The sequence below is a fragment of the Lagenorhynchus albirostris genome, chromosome 15 (assembly GCF_949774975.1).
Source record: "Lagenorhynchus albirostris chromosome 15, mLagAlb1.1, whole genome shotgun sequence".
NCBI classification, from domain to species: Eukaryota; Metazoa; Chordata; class Mammalia; order Artiodactyla; family Delphinidae; genus Lagenorhynchus; species Lagenorhynchus albirostris.
Genome location: NC_083109.1, coordinates 73,503,768 through 73,530,577, shown reverse-complemented (window position 1 = coordinate 73,530,577; position 26,810 = coordinate 73,503,768). Strand labels below are relative to the sequence as shown.

Below are 26,810 nucleotides of genomic sequence, written 5' to 3'. Positions count from 1 at the left end.
CTGGAAACCCGGAAGAGCATTCTGGGAGGTGACTTCTCAAGCTCGTGGAATCGGAGGGGAGGCAGCCCTCAGGATCAGCCGCTTGCCAGTGGGGATTTGAGAACACTTTTTTCCCAGCTGAGGCCTGGGTATATGGTTGAAGATGCAACACCATAATTGAGGCTGAGGGGAGATGACTGCTGATAAAAAGACGGGAAGTAATTTCGCAGGAGGAAAGGAATCACCCACAATAAATGGAATAAGGACTAACTGGGACCTTCTGGTGCAATGCTGGGTCAGACCCCACCCACTGCTCACCTTCTCAGGACAAAATTCAGGATTGCTCTGACGCAGTTTGCTGGGTCTGCCTTTGATAACCGCATAGCAAAACATCGTTATTACCATCACGAAGAGGAAGTAACTGGTGTGCATGAGGTGCAAGTTTATTAATGAGCGGTCATCCTAAACAAAGAGAACAAACCAGAAACATGTGCACTGAGTTACTGAGGATTTTAATGCTGGGTTCCTGGAATCAGGGTGCACAATTTCCAGACTTGCTGCAACTATCAATTCACACGGGAATCGACAGCTAAACTATTAACGCTGGAGCTTGTTAAGTGAAGACAGAGTGTTCCCGACACCACCCATACCTTCCCTTCCTAAGGGGGTCCTATGCCCGAATCCCCCCGCCCCTGACAAGGCCCCATAGTCTTTAACCCCTGCTCTTCTCTTTATGTCCTCTTGCTCTGACAGCCCTCAGGTTGCATGGCTGACAGCCCAAGCCTGTGTTCCTAACTCCTTCCTGGGCCTTTCCCCACTTGGACAAGCCCCTGGCTGGAAACGCTGAAGCCGGCCTTGACTCACTCCTCCTTGATGTCCCACAGGCAAGCAGCCACCGGGCTCGGCCAGTTGTTGAGATCCCAGCCAGGCCCCCACTCCTGTTCCTTCTCACAGGTCCAGGCCTCAGGCGCCATCCCATTTACACACATCAGTTGGGCAGACAAGTCTTCCTGACACACTGCTCTACAAATTCCCTAGAGCCCAAACTCAGGCAGTGATGGCCTCGTCCGAGGAGAAAGTCTGAACACCTCAGCGAGGCACAAAGGGCCTTCTGGAGCCTGGCCCCTGCCCACCATACAGCCTGATCCCCATTGCTGCAGGCCCCTGGTATACCACTGTCCACAACTTGATAAAAACGCGGCATAAGGAAAGAGAAGGACGGACTGGGCAAAAAGAAAAATCCACCTGGCATATACGGACAGAAGAAAAGAGGATTTACAAAAATTCAGTGCAGTCTGTTAAAGGTGGGCTCAAGTCAGAGCAGCAAACTAAACTAGCAAATCATCCACTAGTCCATAGTACAGTGCCTTCTGCCCATTTCCTCCTTACAAAGTAAAATCCTACACAGGCATCAATAACTAGCCAGAGTCATCTCCTCCTACTGACTTCTGCCTTTCTGGATTCTGAACTATTTATTGCTCAGACTGACACTAACCCAATACGCTTCAGTGAGTGGCTGCGTGGATGAGTAAGACTGAACCAGCCTCTGCTGTAGCCCCAGGTTAGGCACACAGCAGTGCTCAATAAATAACTGCTGTTGAACAAAGCGGGAAACAGAACAGAAGCAATTTTCTTAACCCAATGGGCGGCATGTTTTTCCAAGTCTCCAGCACTCCACCTGGTCTCCCAACCCAGCTGGACAGCTAGAATGGCAGGGGCTAAGCTAACCCAAGGAGGTAAACAGGGCCTGCTCTAACAGTTCCTGGACACACACACACACACACACACAACTGTTCTCACTTACATCTGGAACAATAACTGTAAGCTTGGGATTTAAAGCATGATAGACTTTTCCAATGGCCCCCTTGTAACACCAGAAAGGATTGTAGTCTTGAGCATATTTTGTGTTGGCATCTCTGGCAGTTGTGAAGATCTTGTACCAGAGCGTGGCGTTGCTGTAGGTGTCAGGAGCACAGTGCGGCGGCTGTCTGCAGGAGAAGACGGGGCAAGACACATGCTCAGTGGCCTTGAGACATTTACTTGTGTCTCAGCCACCAGCGCTGGCATAGCACCAAGAAGAGCCACACGTGCAGAATGAGTAAGAAACATATTCTCTTGAGATAAATACCATTATATTTTTAGTTCAGTGATTTTTTGTGTGTGTGTGTGCGGTACGCGGGCCTCTCACTGTTGTGGCCTCTCCCGTTGTGGAGCACAGGCTCCGGACGCGCAGGCTCAGCGGCCATGGCTCACAGGACCAGCCGCTCCGTGGCATGTGGGATCCTCCTGGACCAGGGCACGAACCCGTGTCCCCTGCATCAGCAGGTGGACTCTCAACCACTGTGCCACCAGGGAAGCCCAATTTCTTTAAAAAATAAACACGTAAAGAATAAGAAATAGGCATCCGGCACTTAGGAGTCTGGGTGTTAGACTTCTGCCTTCAGAATTCAACCCATGTCCTCTCGCATATGATGTGGCCAGAAACGGACTCGCTCCTTTTAAGCCCATTTTCTCAAATTATCTAAACTCTTAGTCACAACTGGAAGTCTTACATACAAAGTTCTCTATCAGATATTACAACCAACAGCAAATAATGCTTAACTTGTCCTACAAACCTCCAAATGTCTAAAACAGATAAATCCCAGGATTATTATTTTTAAAGGATTCACCCTAAGATTCTTTTAAATAGGCTACATCTTGTGTATTTCATGTAATTATAGATCATTATCTCCTTTCCAGAGAAAGGAGAGGCAAGAAAAGCCTTAAAGGCAAAGCGGTTACACTGACAGCTGCTCAAAAAAAATATGAAGCAGGGCTTCCCTGGTGGCGCAGTGGTTGAGAGTCCGCCTGCCGATGCAGGGGACACGGGTTCGTGCCCCGGTCCGGGAAGTTCGCACATGCCGCGGAGCGGCTAGGCCCGTGAGCCATGCCACTGAGCCTGCGTGTCCGGAGCCTATGCTCCGCAACGGGAAAGGCCACAACAGTGAGAGGCCCGCATACCGCAAAAAAAAAAAAAAAAAAAAAAAAAAAAAAATATATATATATATATATATATGAAGCAAAAGTTTCAGAAACAGTAACTATATCACGGAAAATAATGTTCAATTTATACTATCAATTTAAAAAATAACTCTTCCTGGATAATGGAGACGAAAAAAACCTTTATCTTTCAGGAGCCTTAAATGTCATTATGGTCACAGGATCAGCTCTTATTCATCTTTCCTGTGGCTTCTTCTACCAACAGGAAAGGCCACCTAAAACTTACACACAGCAACCAGATGCTTTCACAACCTCGTTGAAACACTAACCCTCTGATACTTCTATGCAGAAGTTTTACCTTTAGAAAACCAAAATTAAACTGAAACAATCTTATAGACAGGTCCCAGTAATGACAATTCTACAAAGTAACACGAGGCAAGCTGTCCTGAGAATTTGCTCAGGCATCCCAGTCACGTTTACAGTGAATGGAGCTTCTTATGGGGTCAGGAAAGTACTTACACAGTGACAGGGAACACGCCAGGGTGGGCTGTGAGGGTCATGCAGGCTGTGAACACCACCTGCTCACAGTGGCCGTGAAGGGCACAGTCGTCCGAGCTCCAGGCTGTGGGCAGGGTAAAGGTAATGTTTATCTCCTCGTGGGCTTCTCTGCCTGGAAAGAGAAATTGGTTTTTTGGTAAGTAAAGCGAGAATTCATACATTTATTATTCTCTGGAATCTGAATGAATCCTGACATCAAACCCACCCAGGAATCACCTATCAGCCCACTGAACTGGGACCCCTGCTTTTGTGGGGTTTCAGGAATAACAGCAGTTCCGAGCCAGACTGAGGCCTGCTCACCTGGCAGAGCCACAAAATGGCAAACGGAGAGGGGTCACCTTCAGCCAAGGCCTGGAGTTGCCACGCAAGGGCCCAGGCCATGCCTCAGTGGGAAGGCTGGGGCTGGGTAAGTCATCACCATTGTTACAGCTTTCATACAGCACTCTTACCATTTTCAAACTGCTTTTATATGTACTACTTCACTTAAGATGTACCACTATCCTAAAAACATGGCCAAAGAAGTGTTACTGTTCCCCTTTACAAACGAGTAGACTGAGGATCAGACGGCTGAACAGACTTAAGAAAGGTCATGAGACGGGTGAGTGATGAAGCGTAAATGAATAAGGTATTCGAACATCACAGCGGAAGAAAAAGGTCCACTTGCTACGTGGAAAACCCAGATGTCGCCCTTACCTCCTTACATGGGAACAGCTCTCACCTGGTACAGCCAACAGGAGGCTGGCAGGCACTCCCAAGTTCCTTCAAGGACTTTAAAAGGTTCTTGGTAACCAAACCAAAGATGATTCTTCCAAGGCCCAAGCCTCTGGCACAAAGCCTTTCCTGATTATTCCAGCTTCTACTACTTTCCAACCTTCTCCTGAATCACCTACAATCACCTGAATCACCTACAGTCTGTCATGGGTTTAGCACTAGTCCAAGGGCAGTGCTCAATGTTCCATAAGTGTTTATTTTTAATATTATTTAACAAGCATTTATATAGCATTTCCTTTGTGCCAGGAACTATTTTAAGTGCTTGATGAATATTAACTCACATTACGCTTGTCTCTTCCTTATCCCAAAATTCCAAAGGGAAGAGACCAGGCTTTTTCTAGTTCTTAGCCCAGTGCATTCACAAAATTTTAAGACTAGTAGCAATATCTGTAGTATGTACTGAAAACTCCAAAATGATGAGCCAGAATAAAAAATTGGTGTTTTTAACAGACTCACAGATATAGAGAGCAGACTTGTGGTTGCCAGGGGGTGGGCTGGTGGGGGAGGGATGGATTGGGAATTGGGATTAGCAGAGGCAAACTATTATATACAGGATGGATAAACAAGGTCCTGCACAGGGAACCATATTCAATATCCTGTAACAAACCATAATGGAAAAGAATATGAAGAATATGTATAACTGAGTCACTGTGCTGTACAGAAATTAACAACATTGTAAATCAACTATACTTCAATAAAATTAAAATAAAAACTCAAAAATTTTAAAATGTGTGTTTTTAAATATTAAGACCAGAAATAGGCCTTATAATTTTTTCCCAGTCTCCTACTCTTATGGGCTTTTATTGAGAGCCTGCTGCATACCAAACACTTTAATAGGTGAAGATGTAGTAGAAATGGTCCCTTCTTGGCTTCGTTTAGTTCAAACTCAACAAAAGGGAAGACATATACAAAAAATAAAAAACAGTCTGATGAGTAAAACCGTACACTCTAATGCTCTGTGTTGTAACAGCTGTTACCTGAGAAAGCCTGGAGAGAAGTGGCTAACACTCACATACCTGAGAGTCCAATCTGATGCCCGAGAACGGTCGAGTACAGATGGGTGACGTTGCGAGAGTACCCGCCGAAGGGTTTGAGTGGGTCCAGGGTTAGTGTGATTGCAACTGAGATGTTCACTGGGCCTGAATCCTCCAGGGACTGTGGGGACTGGGTGGACATCCTGGCCTGGCCGCTGGTCACTGTGCTTTCCAGAGCTGTGGTGTCGTTTGTGAGATGCTTTAGTGTTTCATTCTCTGATACGCACAAGTCCAAATCATTAAACCGCAGCAGAAAGGTATTCCAATCCTTCAGTAAAACGAGAGAGAGGAAAACAAGCCTGAGCCGACTGAAAGTGCTGCCAGTGCAGTGACAGTCACAACCCCCGGTGTGGCATCACACAACAGGGGGACCATGCCTCAGAGTCAGTCCTTCAAAATACAACAACACAGCATTCAGCCTCTTGTGCTGGCGTAATAGTGTGGTTTTTCAACCACTCTCACATTCAAAATCTAAAATATAAACTCTTCATTGGCATGAGCTATTACACTGTGAGATTAAGCCAACTTAGGAAAATATGTAAAGAAAAAAAGGGTATTAAACTTACAGGAAATGATCTAGCCTCAGAATCAAGCTTGAAAAGAAAGATTGAACAAAAGTAGTAAAATATTAAAAGTATTAATCCAAACTCATTTAGCAGTTACAATTAGTTATTTTTTAAAAATTAAGGCCGCCTTAAAATATTTTCTCATAAGGTCAATTTTCTACACCTTGCTTTCTGTCTTGGGAACGCAAAACTGCAGTAACTACCAACACTCGTGTGGTACTTTCCCCCCTCGTCATGGACTTTGGATGCCGCTTTAGAACAGGAACAATTTCAAAAGGGAGGAGAAAAGATGTTTTCAGGCTTCTCTTAATATCTGTACTGATGGTTTAAATTATAAGCAGTTTTAAAACTGACACCAACAAAGTACCCACCAGGGTGTGTGTTTTTAGTTTTAGCAGACACCCAAAGATGAACTCAGGCTAAAATAGCAATAACAAATCAACTGAGGCTGTTACATACAACTTCTTTCTCCCAAGCAACATTATCTACAAAAAGGTGCCAAAGGTGAAGACAAACCAAGTTACATTTTTTTAAAATAAATTTATTTCATTCATTTTATTTTTGGCTGTGCTGGGTCATCATTGCTGCATGCAGGCTTTCCCTAGTTGCGGCGAGCGGGGGCTACTCTTCATTGAAGTGCGCAGGCTTCTCATTGCAGTGGCTTCTCTTGTTGCGGAGCATGGGTTCTAGGCATGTGGGCTTCACTAGTTGTGGCTCATGGGCTCCAGAGTACAGGCTCAGTAGTTGTGGCGCATGGGCTTAGTTGCTCCACGGCATGTGGGATCTTCCCGGACCAGGGCTCAAACCCGTGTCCCCTGCATTGGCAGGCAGATTCTTAACAAGTGCGCCACCAGGGAAGCCCCAAGTTACATTTTTAAAAAAAATTTGTTTTTATTTTTGGCTGCATTGGGTCTTCGTTGCTGCACACAGGCTTTCTCTAGTTGCGGCGAGAGGGGGCTACTCTTTGTTGTGGTACGCGGGCTTCTCACTGTCGTGGCTTCTCTTGTTGCGGAGCATGGGCTCTAGGCATGCAGGCTTCAGTAGTTGTGGCACATGGGCTCAGTAGTTGTGGCTTGCAGGCTCTTGAGCACAGGCTCAGTAGTTGTGGCACATGGGCTTAGTTGCTCCACGGCATGTGGGATCTTCCCGGACCAGGGCTCGAACCCATGTCCCTTGCATTGGCAAGCAGATTCTTAACAACTGTGCCACCAGGGAAGCCCCAAGTTACATTTTGAGTAATTCTAACATTGATTAAAAATGCCATTCGGAGTAATCCCTAACCAGTCAGGTCTACCTTTATAGCCTCAGTTTATCAGTATCTGGCATTTAGTAAGAAGGCAACCAGATATTTCAAATTACATTTTCCCTGACACCTACAAACTCAGCAGACCATTAAAGAACATTAGGGCTGAAAATGAACATCCTAGTCTCACCCCTTCCTATTCCAGACATGAGGAAACTGAGGCCCAGAGCAAATCAGGGACTCTCCAATGCCAGCTGAGTTGAAGGCAGACTTAGAATTGTTTTCTGATTCACAGCACCAAACTTTCCCCATACACCTAGGATCCTGATTTGAAAATAAAATCACTAAATTAATCATAATCAAAGTTCTGCAGCATCTTGCAGCTCTGCTTTCCTGCAGAGTTCGAGTCCATTTTGAACAGCTGGCCAAGGCCAATGTCAGGCCCCATTTTGATTAAGGGCTAATTATCCAGGCTACATCTTAACCATTGATCTTGGCTGTGTGTTCAACATGGACTTGAGCTTTGAGGGAGAGCAATGCCAGGATGCTGAAGAACTTTGGTTGCGACTAGAATGTTCATTTTCAGCCCTAATGTAGGTACAGCCTGTTTCGATAACCTTTAAAGATTCAGGCAGGGTCAGAAAAGGGGGAGAATGAAGCCAGCCAGCAGGTATCTTGGTAAGAAACTCTTTGGAAGGGTTTCACAGGAGAAATAGCTAAAACTTGTTACTTTGTATTAGAGACTTAATGTGGGAAGGTGGTCCCTTCTTGCTAACATCACCTATGATCTAGAATGCCACAGAGCACAAGAGGAAGCATAATCCCCGTAACACTGAGCAAAACTCTCCTCTTCATCACAAGGCACACACGATGCAACAATAATGCAATCCCTATCCCCGCCCCCATGCCCACTCTCACCAATGAACACACCCAAGAAGAAAAAGTGTAAGAGAAGACACTCACAGAATCTAAGACGGGAACTAATTTGTCCTAAAAGACACTTATCCACCAGTAAATTCACTATATCATTGATTCAGCATAATTTCTAACGCATAAAATAAATTTATTAATAGGGATATTGTTATTCACCTCTATTAAACAAGATTATCAACTGTATTGTTTTCTGATATGCAGAAACACTTTTTAAATTTATTTTATGATATTTTTGATTTTTGGCTGCATTGGGTCTTCATTGCTGCATGCAGGCTTTCTCTAGTTGTGGTGAGCCGGGGCTACTCTTTGTTGTGGTGTGTGGACTTCTCACTGCGGTGGCTTCTCTTGTTGCGGAGCACAGGCTCTAAGCATGCGGGCTTCAGTAGTTGTGGCATGCAGGCTCCATAGTTGTGGCTCGTGAACTCTAGAGCGCAGGCTCAGTAGTTGTGGCACACGGGCTTAGTTGCTCCGTGGCATGTGGGATCTTCCCAGACCAGGGCTCGAACCTGTGTCCCCTGCACTGGCAGGCAGAGTCTTAACCACTGTGCCACTAGGGAAGTCCCACACACATCTTTTAAAATCTGTATTATGACTGTTCAAAAATTATTATATGCCTAGACTAGCGATTAAAGAGCAACGCCCAAATAATTCACTTAAATTGACCAAAAAATAAAATCTAGAAGGCAAGTTTGTAGATTACTGAAGCTTTCCTTGATAAGAAAAAGGCAAATATCTTTGGAAATAAGATCCTGCTTTCTAATTTCTTTAGAATTTCTTCTTCTCCAATGAAAAAGCTATCAGTACAGCTGGTAAAACTCCATGACAATATATGGCTTTAAAATAATAAATGTTGGCTTCCCTGGTGGCGCAGTGGTTGAGAGTCCGCCTCCTGATGCAGGGGACACGGGTTCGTGCCCCGGTCCGGGAAGATCCCACATGCCGCGGAGCGGCTTGGCCTGTGAGCCATGGCCGCTGGGCCTGTGCGTCCGGAGCCTGTGCTCCGCAACGGGAGAGGCCACAACAGTGAGAGGCCCGCGTACCGCAAAAAAAAAAAAAAAAAAAAAAATGTTTACAGTTTTTAAAAATTGTAGTTAGCTAATTTAATATGAATAGCAAAGAAGTTAGTTCTTGATCTTCTTGACACAAACATTTTGCAAATATATTTTCCAAAATACATGTTTCATTGCTGAAACAGTCTAACTAAAGCTGGTAGCATTATTTAAATCAATAACTATCTGACTAGGTTATTTCCTAACAAAGTGAGCCACAGCAAGATGCAAGACCAAAAATTCTGAATAAATATTACTCTTTCTCACTGGGATAAAAGTCACAACCAAAGAAAGGTATATGGAGAGCCAAAAGGTGTTTTCCCACTCTATAAAGGTCCAGCCAGTCTGAGAGGAGAACTTAGAATTTACTATACCTCTGCCATTTCTGGTGACTTGATCTCCTTGATTTTGAAGAAATAGCCCAAGGTCAGGAAAGCTATTGCCATGGCGCTTACACTGATCATAAAGACCACCAAGGGGGGCCGGCTGCTGATGTACACCTTCAGGTTCTCCAGGGGGTTGATGTTGAACATTATTCTGATCAGCTCCACCTGAAAGGAATGAATCAGAAGATTCACCCACTGACTCGCCAAAAGAAAACCTATGACTCTCACTTCTGTTTCTTTGACGGTTTGGGGGGATGAGGAGGTCACTCGTTATTGAACTTGAGAACTATCTGATCATAAATCCATTCAAAAGACTAGAAGGAAATAGAAGACCACTAAATGCTAACTGTCATTATTTCCAAGTGGTAGGATCTTGAAAGATAGGCATTCTTTCAGTTTGAATTTTCTAATTATTCTTTAATAAACATTTGCTACTTCCATATTACTTAAGAAAATGTTTAAGTCAGTAATACGACACAAATACATGCCAACATGTACAAAAATAAACTGAGGATACTCTTATTTCCTACCACTGAAGAGCTGAATCCTATTTATTCAACATTCTGTCCTGTTCACCACCATACTCATGCCCATCCCAGCACCTGGCAGAGAGTAGGCACTCAACAAGTACTGAATTTTATCACTCCCCTGCTTAAAGCCCTCCTAAGGCTTCCCACTGGACCTGGCATGAGACAGGGTGTCATGATCCAGAAGCCCCGCCAACCTCTATGACTACCTCTCCACCAACATTCCCTCCTCATTCACCGGCCGCTGGCCACACTGGCCTTGCTATTTTTCAGGATCAGCTTGTCAATTTCTGCAAAGAAGTCAGCTGTGACTTTGATAGGGATTACACTGAATCCACAAATCAGTCTGGGGAGTACCACCACTTTAACAATATTATCTTCCAGTCCACGAACCTGGGATGCCTTTCCACTTATTTCCGTTCTCTTTCATTTATTTTAATATTTTGTATTTATCAAAGCATATGTGTGCACTTCTTTTGTTAAACTTATTCCTAAGTATTTTATTCTTGGAATTTTGAACATGTCCTATCTGCAGGCTTTTTACCTCTGCCTGGAATGCTTTAGCCCCAAATTTCCACATGCTTGCTCTTCTCAGAATGCAGGTCTATGCTCAGTAGTCAGCTCCTCAGAGAGGCCTTCCCTGACCACCCTCAGCCCCCGGCCTCCCAGGACCCTGCTTGACTTCCTTCACACTGTCTAGTTACGTTTCTACTTGTTCATAGTCTATCACCCCTCATTTGTGAGCTCCAAGAGAGCAGACATTTTGCCAGTCTTGCTCACTGCTATGGCCCTGGCTCCTGGTCCCCAGAACAGTAGCTGGCATGTAATGAGCTCTTATATACATGATCAGACTACAACACTAAAACTATTTAAAAAATCTGTGCCAGCTTTTAAATTTTAGAGAGAAAAAGATGCATCAACAGCCCCTAAGAACCAATAGCGACCGCACGCAACAAGCCAGGCTGTGTACCTGTTTGTTTTCACAAGAGTCTTTGACTCAACATTCTGTTTCTGAGATTTATCTCTGTTGATTCAGTCTACTGGGTTTACCTGCTGTATAGGATGCAAGTGTATCACAGTTGAGTTATCACAGGCATGGAAGCCCAGCTGGGTTCTTCCCACTGTTTCACTCACAAAGGGCACCAGAGCAGGCACAAGAGTGGTTCTAACACAACGAGGTCACCAGTAGGCCCGTCTGCAACTTGACTTTATATTGTCAGACTCTCCGAGGAAGTCATACCAGTTTACACTTCCCCCAGCAAGGAAAAGGTTCGCTCCATTTCCCAACATTCATGCCAACGCTTGATATTCTAAGGCAATCTTTTGGATCTGGACCAACGAGATCATGTGAAATTGTATCTCACCATTATTTTAAATTACAGCTCCCTGAAACAGAATATCCTTTTACTTCTTTATTGGCCATTTAGATTCTTCCTAGGTGAACTGCCTGAATCTTTGGCCATTTACCAGTAGGATGTTTGTCTATGTCTTCTTAATGTTTAAAATAATTTTTTGACATTTTAGACACTGAGCCTTTTCCAATTTTTTTAAGATGACATGTATAACAACTCCAAGCTTTACAACAAAGGTGAATCATCACAACAAACCAGCTTTACAACATATGCTAAAGGAACTTCTCTAAGTGGGAAACACAAGAGAAGAAAAGGACCTACAAAAACAAACTCAAAACAATTAAGAAAATGGTAATAGGAACATACATATCAATAATAACCTTGAATGTAAATGGATTAAGTGCCCCAACCAAAAGACACAGATTGGCTGAATGGCTACAAAAATAAGACCCATATATATGCTGTCTACAAGACCTACTTCAGACCTAGGGACACATACAGACTGAAGGTGTGAAGGGGTGGGAAAAGATATTCCATGCAAATGCACAACAAAAGAAAGCTGGAGTAGCAATACTCATATCTGATAAAATAGACTTTAAAATAAAGGCTGTTACAAGAGATAAGGAGGGACACTACATAATGATCAAAGGATCAATCCAAGGAGAAGATATAACAATTATAAATACATATGTACCCAACACAGGAGCACCTCAATGCATAAGGCAAACGCTAACAACCGAGAAAGGAGAAATCGACAGTAACACAATAATAGTAGGGGACTTTAACACCCCACTTACACCAATGGACAGATCATCCAAACAGAAAATAAATAAGGAAACACAAGCTTTAAATGACATGATAGACTAGATAGATTTAATTGATATTTATAGAACATTCCACCCAAAAGTGGCAGAATACACTTTCTTCTCAAGTGCACATGGAACATTCTCCAGGACAGATCACCTCTTGGGTCACAAATCAAGCCTCGGAAAATTTAAGAAAATTGAAATCGTATCAAGCATCTTTTCTGACCACAATGCTATGAGATTGGAAATCAATTACAGGAAAAAAAGTGCAGAAAACACAAATAAATGGAGGCTAAACAGTGCGCTACTAAATAACCAAGAGATCACTGAAGAAATCAAAGAAGAAATAAAAAAATACATAGAAACAAATGACAATGAAAACACTACGACCCAAAACCTATGGGATACAGCAAAAGCAGTTCTAAGAGGGAAGCTTATAGCAATTCAATCTCACCTCAAGAAACAAGAAAATTCTCAAATAAACAATATAACCCTACACTTAAAACAACTAGAGAAAGAAGAACAAAGAAAACCCAAAGTCAGTAGAAGGAAAGAAATCATAAAAATCAGAGCAGAAATAACTGAAATAGAAATGAAGAAAACAATAGCAAAGATCAATAAAACTAAAAGCTGGTTCTTTAAGATAAACAAAATTGATAAACCATTAGCCAGACTAAGAAAAAAAGGGAGACGATGCAAATCAATAAAATTACAAATGAAAAAGGAGGAATCACAACTGGCACTGCAGAAATACAAAGGATTATAAGAGACTACTACAAACAACTATGTCAATAAAATGGACAACCACAAAAAAATGGACAAATTCTTGGAAAGGTTCAATTTTCCAAGACTGAACCAGGAAGAATTAGAAACTATAAGCAGACCTATCACAAGTAACGAAACTGAAACCATAATTAAAAATCTTCCAATAAACAAAAAAGTCCAGGAAGAGATGGCTTCACAGGCGAATTCTATCAAACATTTAGAAAAGAGCTAACACCGATCCTTCTCAAGCTCTTCCAAAAAACTGCAGAGGGAGAAACACTCCCAAATTCATTCTACAAAGTCACCATCTCCCAGATACTAAAACCAGAAAAAGATATTACAAAAAAAGAAAATTATAGGGACTTCCCTGGTGGCACAGTGGTTTAGAATCTGCCTGCCAATACAGGGGATACGGGTTCGAGCCCTGGTCTGGAAAGATCTCACATGCCGTGGAGCAACTAAGCCCGTGCACCACAACTACTGAGCCCCCGTGCTGCAACTACTGAAGCCTATGCTCCTAGAGCCTGTGCTCCGCAACAAGAGAAGCCACCACAATGAGAAGCCTGTGCACTGCAATGAAGAGTAGCCCCCACTCGCCACAACGAGAGAAAGCCCACGTGCAGCAATGAAGACCCAATGAAGCCAAAAATAAATTAATTAAAAGAAAGAAAATTATAGACCAGTATCACTGATGAACAAAGATGCAAAAATCCTGAACAAAATACTAGAAAACAGAATCCAATAACACATTAAAAGGATCATATACCATGATCAAGTGGGATTTATCCCAGGTATTCAAGGATTCTTTAATATACTCAAATCAATCAATGTGATACACCACATTAACAAATTAAGGAATAAAAAACCATATGATCATCTCAATAGATACAGAAAAAACTTCTGACAAAATTGAACACCCATTTATTATAAAAACTCTCCAGAAAATTGGCATAGAGGGAACCTACCTCAACATAATAAAGGCCATATATGACAAACCCACAGCAAGCATCATACTCAATGAAAACTGAAAGCATTTCCACTAAGATCAGGAATAAGACAAGGATGTCCACTCTCGCCACTATTATTCAACATAGTTTTGGAAGTCCTGGCCATGGCAATCAGAGAAGAAAAAGAAATAAGAGGAATCCAAATTGGAAAAGAAGAAGTAAAACTGTCACTGTTTGTGGATGACATGATACTATACAAAGAAGATCCTAAAAATGTCACCAGAAAACTACTAGAACTAATCAATGAATTCGGTAAGGTTGCAGGATACAAAATTAATGCACAGAAATCTTTGGCATTCCTATACACCAACAACAAAAAAATCAGAAAGAGAAATTAAGGAAACAATCCCATTTACCATTACAACAAAAACAATACCTAGGAATAAACCTGCCTAAGGAGGCAAAAGACTTTATTCAGAAAACTATAAACACTGATGAGAGAAATCAAAGACAACATAAACAGATGGAGAGATTATACCATGTTCTTGGACTGGAAGAATCAATATTGTGAAAGTGACTATACTACCCAAAGCAATCTACAGATTCAAGGCAATCCCTATCAAACTACCAAGGGGGGCTTCCCTGGTGGCTCAGTGGTTGAGAGTCCGCCTGCCGATGCAGGGGACACGGGTTCGTGCCCCGATCTGGGAAGATCCCATGTGCCGCGGAGCGGCTGGGCCCGTGAGCCATGGCCGCTGAGCCTGTGCGTCCAGAGCCTGCGCTCTGCAACGGGAGAGGCCACAACAATGAGAGGCCCACGTACCACAAAAAAACGAACAAACAAACAAAAAAACACTACCAAGGGCATTCTTCACAGAATTAGAACAAAAAATTTTACAATTAGTATGGAAACACAAAAGAGTCCAAATAGCCAAAGCAATCTTGAGAAAGAAAAACGGAGTTGGAGGAATCAGCCTCCCCAACTTCAAACTATACCACAAACCTACAGTAATCAAGACAGTATGGTACTGGCACAAAAACAGAAATATAGATCAATGGTACAGGATAGAAAGCCCAGAGATAAACCCACACACATACGGTCACCTAATTTACGACAAAGGAGGCAAGAACATACAATGGAGAAAAGACAGCCTCTTCAATAACTCTTACAGGAAAACATAGGAAAAACACTCTTTGACCTAAACCACGGCAAGATCTTTTCTGACCCACCTCCTAGAGTAATGGAAATAAAAACAAAAATAAACAAATGGGACTTAAAAGCTTTTGCACAGCAAAGGAAACCATAAACAAGACAAAATGAGAACCCTCAGAATGGGATAAAATATCTGCAAATGAAACAACAAAGGATTAATCTCCAAAATATACAAACAGCTCATGGAGCTCAATATCAAAAAAACAAACAATCCAGTTAAAAAATGGGCCGAAGACCTTAATGTCTAAATTTCACCAAGGAAGACATACAGATAGCCAAGAGGCACATGAAAAGATACTCAACATCACTAATTATTAGAGAAATGCGAATCAAAACTACAATGAGGTATCACCTCACACCAGTCAGAATGGTTATTATCAAAAAATCTAGAAACAATAAATGCTGGAGAGGGTGTGGTGAAAAGGGAACCCTCTTGCACTGTTGGTGGGAATGTAAATTGATACAGCCACTATGGAGAACAGTATGGAGGTTCCTTAAAAAACTAAAAACAGAACTACCATATGACCCAGCAATCCCACTACTGGGCATATACCCTGAGAAAACCATAATTCAAAAAGAGTCATGTACCACAATGTTCCACTGCAGCACTATTTACAATAGCCAGGACGTGGAACCAACCTAAATGTCTATCAACAGATGAATGAATAAAGAAGATGTGGCACATATATACAATGGAATACTATTCAGCCATAAAGAGAAATGAGTTATTTGTAGTGAGGTGGATGGACCTGCAGTCTGTCATACAGAATGAAGTGAGTCAGAAAAACAAATACCATATGCTAACGCATATATATGGAATCTAAAAAAAAAAAAAAGGTACTGATGAACCCAGCTGCAGGGCAGGAATAAAGACGTAGACTTAGAGAATGGACTTGAGGACATGGGGTGGGAGGGGGAAGCTGGGGTGAAGTGAGAGTAGCATCGACATATATACACTATCAAATGTAAAACAGTTAGCTAGTGGGAAGCAGTGGCATAGCACAGCGAGATCAGCTCAGTGCTTTGCGATGACCTAGAGGGGTGGGATAGGGAGGATGGGAGGGAGGCTCAAGAGGGAGGGGATATGGGGACATGTGTATGCATATGGCTGATTCACCGTGGTATACAACAGAAACTAACACAGTATTATGAAGCAATTATACTCCAATAAAGATTAAAAAAAACCCACTGTAGTATAGCAGAAACTAATGCAACATTGTAAATCAACTGTACTCTAATAAAAATTAAAAAATAAAATATTGCAAGCAATAACAGTGTTTCTTTCCAACACATTTCATTGTTTTTTCTTTTTCTTACTACTTTGACTAGAACCTTCAGTGAACTGATGACTAGAAGTGGCAACAATAGGAATCCTTGCCTCATTCCTGGCTTTAAAGCAAATGCTTCTAATGCTTCACTATTAAATATGGCATAGGTTAAAGGTTTCTGAAATTCCTCACCAGGTTAAAGTACCCTCTACTTCAAGTTTGCAAAGATAATTTCATTATAAATGTTACACTTTAATGAATGCTTTATCTGCAACCTCTGAACAATCAATTTTTCTCGTTTAATTTGTTAAAAGGAACTATGTTAATTCATTTTTTTCATGATGACTCACATTTGCATTCTTTGGATAAACTTAATCATGATCTTTTAAAACTACATTGCTGACTTCTGTTTGCTAAATTTTATTCTGAATTTCCACACCTATTCACAAGTGAGATTAAAAAAAATTATAAGCCATTATCATTCTCTCTTTGACTGTTATACTCCTTGACTAGTATGACTAAGTCATTCTAGTACCATAAGATTAACTGAATATGTCCACTCATCTTTTTTCTAGAACAATGTGTGTAAGATATTTGCTTCTGTTTCTGGGAAGCTTGATAGACCTTGACCAAAAAACCATCTGGACTCCAAGTTTTTCTCTAGTTTTGTATTTTGGTGGGCTGTCTTAACTATTTATTCATGTTTTAAAAATAAGTCTATGTTTTCTATTTCTAGTAAGTCAATTTTGATAAGATGTATTATTCTAGGAAATTGCCCAATTTATGTATTTTTTAAAGATTTCTGGCACAGTATTATCTTGTTATTTGTTCAATTTTTACTTGTAGTCATGTTCTTTTTCATTACAGATGTTTTTGTGTTTGTTTTCTCCTCTCTCCTTGTAATCAGTTTTACCAGAGCTGTACTGTATTTGTGTTTTCAAAAAGCCAGTATTTGGTTTTATAGAGTATATCCAGATAATTTCTTTTTTTTTCTTTTTCAGTAATTTCTACATTTAAAAAAATTATTTTTCTCCATCTGCCTTCTTTGGGTTAACTCAGTTTGGTTTTTCTAACCTCTTCAGTTGGAATCTTATCTCGGATTTTTTTGTTCTTTTTTAATAGAAGCATTTCAAAATACAAACTCCCCTCAACATACTCCTTCTTTAGCTGCATTACTTTCCCTCACCATTAGTATCAATCTAATCCATCAGCAAATCTTGATTTTCTTTCCAAAATGCATCTCGCATCTACCCACTTTGCCCTATCTTCTTGTAAAGATGACAGAGACTGATCACTGTATCAGTCCTCTACATGTCTCTACAGGCCTACGACCTCTATATCCAAGTGCCCACTGAACATCCTTATATATTCTACAACATGTCCAAAACTGAACTAATCTGCATTCCTGCCTAATCTGACTCTTCCCCTCCTGTATTCCCCATCTCAATCTAGAACTTTGGAAAACATCCTAGACTACTTCTGCCCCATATCCAAGTAACTACTAAGTGCTAAAGATTCTATTTTTTTTAATAAATTTATTTATTTATATTTTTTATTTTTGTCTGCATTGGGTCTTTGTTGCTGTGCGTGGGCTTTCTCTAGCTGCAGCGAGCAGGGGCTACTCCTTGTTGTGGTGTGTGGGCTTCTCATTGCCGTGGCTTCTCTTGTTGTGGAGCACGGGATCTAGGTGCATGGACTTCAGTAGATGTGGCTCGCAGGCTCTAGAGCACAGGCTCAGTAGTTGTGGCACACGGGTTTAGTTGCTCTATGGCATATGGGATCTTCCCAGACCAGGGCTCGAACCCGTGTCCCCTGCATTGGCAGGCGGATTCTTAACCACTGCGCCACCAGGGTAGTCCAAGATTCTATTTCTTTAACATCGCTTACTTCTGACTCTTCCCTTCCACACTCCTCTGCTACTCCCCTTAGTTCAGGCCCTCATCATCTTCTTGTGCAACTATTGCTAAGAGTCTCAATTGGATCTTCCTGCTATCAGTCAAATAATCCATCTTCACATGCTGTCAAGAGTGATTTTTCCAAATGCAAATCTAATCACGTTACTGCTTAATTAGCTCAGAGCTCCAAATGACCTAGGGATAAAGTCCAAGCTCCTTGCAATGGCAGTCCACCAGAAACTAGGTCTTGTCTACTTCTCAATGGTTTGACTAACTGCTTGCAATTCCCAGAACATATTAGACAATATTACAGCTTCAGGCCTTTGAGTCCACTGGTCCTCCTGACCATCACGAACCACATCTTACTACTTCAACTCCCCTCTTTCAAGGCTCAGCTGAAGGGTTACCTACTCTATGAAACTTTTCCCTCCCCCACCAGCCCCTCAGGGAGAAGTGACCACTTTCACTTTTATGCCCCCACTATACTCCAAACATTTCTCACACAGAATGAAACACCTTACTGCAGCTGCCTGTGTATACATCTATCTTCCCAACCAAGCTGTAAGCCTCTCAAGGGCAGGTATATCTTATCGTCTCTATATTATCAATATCTAGACACAAAATAGGTGATTTAAAAATGCAAGTTCATTAAATGAATGCATCAATGAATCCAGACTTAAACTAAAAAATAATCTAGAAAGTGATTTCAGCAAGGATTGCAGGATACAAGGCTAATATACAAAAGCCAACTGCTTTCCTATATACTAGCAAGGAACAAGTTGAATTTGAAACTAAAAACACAGTATCGGGCTTCCCTGGTGGCGCAGTGGTTGAGAGTCCGCCTGCCGATGCAGGGGACACGGGTTCGTGCCCCGGTCCGGGAAGATCCCACATGCTGCGGAGCAGCTGTGCCCGTGAGCCATGGCTGCTGAGCCTGCGCGTCCGGAGCCTGTGCTCCGCAACGGGAGAGGCCACAACAGTGAGAGGCCCGCGTACCGCAAAAAAAAAAAAAAAAAACAAAAAAAAAAACCACAGTATCATTTATATTAGCACTTCCCCCATAAAATACTTAAGTATAAATCTAACAAATGTGTAGAAGATCTATATGAGGAAAACTACAAAACTCTCATGAACAAAATCAAAGAACTAAATAAAAGGAGAAATACTTCATGTTCATGGATACAACAATCCAACATGTCAAGATGTTAGTTCCTCCCAACTTGCCCTACAAGTTCAACACAATCCCAATCAAAATCCCAGCACGTTATTTTGTGGATATCAACAAACTACTTCTTAAGTTTATACGGAGAGATAAAAGAACCAGAATAGTCAATACTGAAGGAGAAGAACGAAGTGGGAGGAATGACTGTATTTGACATCAAGACTTACTATAAAGCTACAATAATCAAGACAGTGTGGTTTTGACTGGCAAAAGAACAGACATATACATCAAAGAAACAGAATAGAGAGCCCAGAAATAGACCAACATAAATATAGTCAGGTGATCTTCGACAAAGAAGCAAAAGACAAGTCTTTCAACAAATGGTGCTGGAACAACTGGACATCCACATGCAAAAAAATAAATCTAGACACAGACCTTACACTCTCAACAAAAAAGAACTCAAAATGGATCACAGACCTGACTGTAAAATGCAAAACTATAAAACTCCTAGAAGGTAATATTGGAGAAAACCTTGAGTTCGGTGATGACTTTTTAGATGAGGTCACCAAAGGCACCATCCATGAAAGAAGTGGTAAGCTGGACTTCATTAAAATTAAGAATTTCTGCTCTACAAAAGACACGGTTAAGAGAATGAGAAAATAAGCACAGACTGGGAGCAAATATTTGCAAAAGACATCTGATAAAGGACTGTTCTCCAAAACATACAAAGAACTATTAAAACTCAACAATAAGAAAATAAGTAACACATTTTAAAAAGTAGCCAAAGAGCTTTAACAGACACTTAAACAAAGAAGATTTTCAGATGGCAAATAAGCATATGAAAAGATGCTCCCAAATCATATGTCATCGGGAAATGCAAATTAAAACAAGATACCATGACACACTTATTAGAAAGGCCAAAACCCAGCACACTGACAATACCAAATACTGGCAAGGATGTTGAGCAACAGAACTCTCTATTCATTAAATAGGATTCAAATAACAAATGCTGGCAAGGATGGGAACTTCCCTGGTAGTCCAGTGGTTAAGAATCCGCCTTCCAATGTAGGGGATGCGGGTCTGATCCCTAGACGGGGAAGATCCCACATGTCGCGGGGCAACCAAGCCCGTGCACTCTAGAGCCGGCACGCCACGACCAGAGAGCCTGCATGCCACAACTACTGAGCTCACGCGCTCTGGAGCCTGTGCGCCACAACTAGAGAGAAGCCCATGCACCACAGCAAAGAGCCAACACGCCACAGTGAAAGATCCCACGTGCCACAACTAAGACCCGATGTAGCCAAATAAATAAATAAGAATAAAAAAAAATGCTGACAAGGATGTGGAAAAAACTGAACCCTAGTACACTGTTGGTGGGAATGTGTAAATTGGTGTAGTCACTATGGAAAACAGTATGGAAGTTCCTCAAAAAACAAAATAGAACTACCAATATGATCTAGCAATTCCACTTCTGGTATATATCTGAAGAAAATGAAAACAATAATTCAAAAAAATACATGCAACCCAATGTTCATATTAGCACTATTTACAATAGCCAGGACATGGAAGCAACATGTGTCCTAAATTTCTATCAACAGATGAACGAATAAAGAAGATATTCCATATATATAATGGAATATTACTCAGCCATAAAAAAAAGAATGAATCTTGCCACTTGCAACAACATGGATGGACCTGGAAGGTATTATGCTTAGTGAAACAGACAGAGAAAGACAAATACTGTATGTTATCACTTATATGTGGAACCTGAAAAATGAAGCAAACAAATATAACAAAACAGAAACAGACTCACAGATATAGTGAACAAACTAGTGGTTACCAGTGGGGAGAGGGAAGGGGGGGGCGGGGCAAGATAGCAGTAGGGGGTTAAGAGGTACAAACCACTATGTATAAACAAGCTACAAAGATGTAACGTACAGCACAGGGGATACAGCCAATATTTTATAAGAACTTTAAATGGAGTATAATCTATAAAGTACTGAATCACTATGTTGTACACCTGAAACTAATATTGTATATCGACTATACTTCAATTAAAAAATAAAATAAAGATTAATAGGCTTCAGAAACAAAAACATCAACAGTAAATTACAGTTCCATTTATTAAGAAAGACAACAAAATCTGAATCATATATAAAATAAATAGGAACTATTCACCAAGTGGAACTACAATTATGAAACATTTAGAAAAGCAAAAAAATATGAATTAAATTCCCTTCTAGATAAAACTAATGGTCGTTAAAACCATGTCACACTAGAATTTAAACATATATATACATATATATATCTCAACATAAATACCAAATTAGCAAGCAATGTCAACATAAGCCAATTTAATTAGAGAAAGTTCTAGAGGTGGCCAATTGTATTTACTCAAAAAGTAAAAGCATTTTTGTTTTTTTAGTAAAACTATTAAAAGTCCAAATATTTCATAAACTTAAAATTCCTTTCCACCATTTACAAGTGTTTTCAAATATGAAATTAACAAGGGCTAAACAAATGTTATTTCCCCTGCAAAGAATTACAAGAAAATTTCTGTAATCTTCTCAACAGTAAATGTCACTTTTAATTAAAAAATAAGTCAAGCTCTATGGGGAGAAGAAAAGTGGATGGAGAGAAATCACACTATCCGACCTCCATCCCCTATATTCATTCATCCCAACTCCAATTGGAAACTTTCACCAGGATAAAGATAAGAAACGACCAGGGCTGTGAAGCTGCCTCTCTGGAAAGTCTAGGGATTTAAGGTACACAGAACACGGCCAAAAGCCAATTTCACACGTGTGTGAGAGCACACGACTGAAGTCCATCGGCTCAGTACCTAGAGCTCCGAGACTAGTTCAATGACAACATTAAACATCAGGTTGCAATTCAAGTAAGCAAAAGGCAGTACTAAGATTATCCTAGAGTTAATTCAAGCAACCCACAAGTTAGGAGATCCTAAAAAGGGGAGGGGAGGCTATTACAAACTTTCTAGAGACCAACCTGGCCATACATACCAAGAGCACTAACACTTAGCGCACTCTTACTTCTGTGATTCTGCCTCTAAAAAGTTCACCTGAGAAGACACCCACTGCTGAAAACAAAGACTTAACTAAGATAGTTATCTCAGGAGTGTATAAAATAGTAAAAACTGGAAAACTAGATATCCAACAATAGTAGGGAAATGGTTCAAGTATAATATATCACCAGTAGGAAAACTATTTAGCTGTTAAAAAACACAGGACCTAAAATATACAAAATGAGGCTATTTCAGGTTTTTAATGTATGAGAGCTACACAAGCACTCACATGGGAAAAAAATACATAACGTACCCTCAAATGTAAACAGGGATGGTTATCTCTAGCTGGTGAGATTACATATGTCTTTTCTTTTTTTAACGTTTCCATCATGAATATGTATTTCCTCTGCAGTAATTTCTAACAATAAAATTTATAAATAATCTTCCATTGATCCTGCTGGCCTTGTGGCCCAAATAAAACTTCATTAAATCTTAATTCCATTCATTTTCTTCATTAATAAAGATAATATACAGGGGAAAAAAAAAGAGTGATTTCTTAAACCCACCTAGAAAAAAAACAAAACAAAACAGGACAGTCCTTTAATACGTCCTGGTGCTAAAGAAAGGCAAAGCTTAACTTGCAGTGATTTGTACTTGGATCTGTGAGAAACCAAAAATAAAATGAGAAAGAACACTGACTAGACTCCTCCAGATAACCCAGCGCTGCATGCTCCCGGGGCAGGAGGTGCACACAGCTTCTCCAGACAAGCGTAGGCGCCCCCATTAGGGCACAGGTTGCGAGGGCATGGGGTGTGGGGGTAACCACGAGCCAAAAGGGTGCCCAGGACGGGGAGGGGTCCTGCAAGGCAGCGGAGAAGAGTTTCAAGAAGGAAGAGGTATCAGCCAAATATTGCTGGGAAGTGACCAAGTGTGAGGAGTACAAAGAAAGGGTCTCTAGGCCCCTCTGTGCTACGAAAAGTACTCAGGTCAACCTGTGCTTGCCTAATCACAGTTCTCCACCTGGCAAGATCACCGGTGGCCTCCGAAACCTCACTCTGGCAGGGGGCGGAAGTCAGACAGTAAGGAGATGATAACAGGGAAGGGGAAACAGAGGCAACAGCAGAACATCACTGGTTCAAATGGGAGGCAGGAGGGACAGTGGGATCACGAGAAGTGAGGAAACAAACATATCTGTAAGCAGAAAAGAAGCCAGTAAAAGAGGAAGGCCTCCCAAGGGACCAGTGAAGGCAGAAATGTATAATTTTGCAACTTGATTATAATATTTTATTAGAAAGGAAGTAAATTAACATTCATTATGCCAGATACATGAGTCCTTTGTGTGTCTCTCTCCCTCTCTCCAGAGCCCACAAACTTTAAAGTGTACCACATGGTGACCTGTCTAAGTTTAAAACTAGAATCTCTGGACAGGATGGGGATTCCACATTCCCAGATGATATTTCCTAAATAGTTCCTAACTTATTTTAAGATACACTAAACCACTACTTGTGACCCAGATGAAAAAGTTCACTTCACATGAACAACAAAACCACCATTCATCTTATTAACCTGGATTTTCCACCTTAGGCTAAATGAGAAATTCCTTAAAGCTCTCCTATAAAGTCATGCCCTTTTCAAAGTTCTGAAGAGACTAGGAGTCAGAGAAGTGGTAGAAGAACACCACAGGGGGACCGAGAGGGGAGGATGAGAGAGGCAAGCTTGCTCTAATACCCACTGCAGGAAATACACTGGTCTTGTGCTAAGAGAGAATAGCAGGAACTCACCTTGATGTGGGAGAGGCCCATTTTGAATGTAAAAATTAAAGTAGCATTTCTCAAATGTCCTGTGATGTTTGAGATATTCAAAGGGCTTTAAGGCTGGGGACTGTAAACTCTAAGCCTAATAAAGAACGTTAATGGATGCGATGCCGGATTATCCAAGACTCAGCAGAGAGGAGGACACGGGCTGGTATCAGAGAGACCCTGGGCGATCTCAACACCCAACTATCCAGCACTGAGGAGAAACCACCCTCCCTCCCCCACCACACAGCGAATGTAGATGGAAAAGACCCTCAAAGAGGCAAACGCGGAGCAACAAAGTCGAAAGAGAACTTCAAGTCTCCACTAAGGTCTCAATGCTAAAGCCAAAGTATGGGTCACACCGAGGGCCACACCACTTCTGGCTTCCGGGACCTCACTCTCCTGGCCACCCTCTCACTTGTCTGGCCACATTTCCTTCTCACTATTCTTCAAAAGTTGGGGCTCCCCGTGGGCTCCGGCTGGGCCTCTGCTCAAGGTGGACACACTCATTCTCAGCTTCCTGTCAATTTCACCTACCCCCTCACTCCAGATGGAAACATCTACCTACCCAACACTCCACGCAGATGACCCACAGGCTCCTGAACCATCAAGGCCAAAACTCATCCAATATCCCCAAATCAGCTCCTCCTTATAAAGAAAAACAGAGCTTTCCACCCAGGGACCCCTGGCACCCATTCTGGACTCTCTCTCCTACAACTGAACAGTTACCCATCACCAGCCCTGTCACGCCCATCGCTGCAGTGTCTCTCAACAGCAGCTCTTGCTCCAGCCCACGGCCTCCTTCAGCCAAACTGAACCCCAAATGTGTCCTGCTCCCATGCCCTCTCATCTCCGTGACACCGTTTCTGCACCCTCCTACCTCGGGCAGGGCCTGGCACCGGGAAGGTGCTTACCAGTAATGTCTTACATTACCGCCCACTTTTGTGAACGAGGCACGCTGTTCTAAGAGTTCGGCACATGTTTCATATGGTCCTCACAACATCTGCATTTTAGAGATGAGCAAATTCAGGCATAAGGAAGTTACCTAAGCTGCCCAAGGTCCTAAGCGAACCTGGATTCAAATGCAGTTGGCCTCCAGAGCCCGTGCATTAACCACTAAGTGCTCTACTGCCTCCCAGTAAACGTTATTAGTCTAAATAAAGAGTCGACCCCATCAAATGAGATAAACACTGAAAAGCATCCATACAATTTTGTAATTAAAATATCAATAGTGATGTAAGCAGAAACCTCTCTCATTAGGGGCTAAGAAAAGAGTATCATTTTTAATAGCCACCATTTAAAATGTGCTGTGGGCCAGGCCCCATGCCAAGTGCTTTACATACGTCATATGTTCTAATCCTCACAACACTAAGTAGATATTACTATCCTCATTTTACCGAAGAGGAAACTGAGTCAAAAGAGGTTAAGTAATTTATACAAGGTTATACTACAAAAAAGTGGCAGTAAGTAATTAAGACTCTGACTTAATTCATCTGACCCCAAGCTGGGCCATCAATCACAATAAGTAGGTTTCAAGTCCAATGCCAGACAGGAAAAAAAGATTCACATGCCATGGACAGTGTATTTTAGTCACCGACTTCAATAGAAGCACAACTAAAATGGATTTTTCTGAGGTTACCTTATTTCCCATCTCTTCAGTAAGGCAACTCCCACCTCAGCACCCTCATCAGGGTATAAAGCAAAGACAAGTGGAATCTCCTGCCAATGGTTTCTTGTTTGTTAATCGAATACAACTCACAGTGCAGAGAGACTTTCAAAAACTTGTTTCACTCAACAAGTTTAAATGATCAGAAGAGAAATTATGACAGAAAGCATAAAGTTTTAGTTGCTAAACGTGCATTTTAGGCAACATCGGTACTCAAAGACGAGAGGAAAAGGAACAACATGGGCAGATAATAATTTCACGGACTCATTTCCATGAAATTTGGACTTATTTCCAAAATTCAGACTTTGGCTGTATTTCTACTCACTTACAACTAATTAATACATCGCTCCATTTTCAAAATCATGATATAAAATCGCGGGAACTTCCAACATGCTCCCTCTCTCCTTTTAACAAATAAGTTCATCTTAGTCCCGAAATTGAAAGAAATTTATCTCTTTTTTGTTAATTTTTTTTAAATTGCTGACCTACTTAAAAACCAAATTAAAAGTATCCCCATATTAAGATGTAATGATCTGGGGTTTAATTAACAGATACTTAAGAAAACAAATCATGAGTGATGACAAGATTAAACGAACACTAAAAGCTCAATATGAAACTATAACATCCAAACTCAGTGTAAAGACTGGGAGATGTTCTGAAAACAGCATTTTTAAACAAACAGCACAAAAGTCCAAATGACAAATGACAGCGCTTTGCAAACTATCATCACCAAACATTGTTCTATAGTCCCCAGGACTACACTTAGGTATATAATTATACACAGAACGAGCTGTAGACCTCTGGTCAAATTTATTTTCTGTATGGAAAAGATAATTTAAGGATTTCTATGTTTATCAGAAGAACTCCACGGAAATTCCATTTGCTAAAAACCC

The 26,810-nt window shown here is 41.4% G+C and overlaps 1 protein-coding gene across 5 annotated transcripts in view; it reads right to left on the bottom strand.

Moving 5' to 3' along the window:
* The window catches only part of TMEM248 (transmembrane protein 248), a 32,314-nt gene that overhangs the window by 2,983 nt on the left and 2,521 nt on the right, over window positions 1-26,810 (bottom strand). For 3 of the 5 annotated variants that reach the window (XM_060122687.1, XM_060122684.1, XM_060122685.1), the window contains exons 2-6: window positions 9,487-9,663; window positions 5,304-5,589; window positions 3,478-3,628; window positions 1,784-1,967; window positions 298-441 (exon numbers count right to left, since the gene is read on the bottom strand). In XM_060122687.1, coding sequence (XP_059978670.1) covers window positions 298-441; window positions 1,784-1,967; window positions 3,478-3,628; window positions 5,304-5,589; window positions 9,487-9,645 — 924 coding nt within the window. In that variant the 5' untranslated portion in view covers window positions 9,646-9,663. Of the gene's footprint in view, window positions 1-297; window positions 442-1,783; window positions 1,968-3,477; window positions 3,629-5,303; window positions 5,590-9,486; window positions 9,664-10,569; window positions 12,022-26,810 lie in introns of those variants that run through there. The other 2 variants (XM_060122682.1, XM_060122686.1) reach the window with 2 other exon arrangements.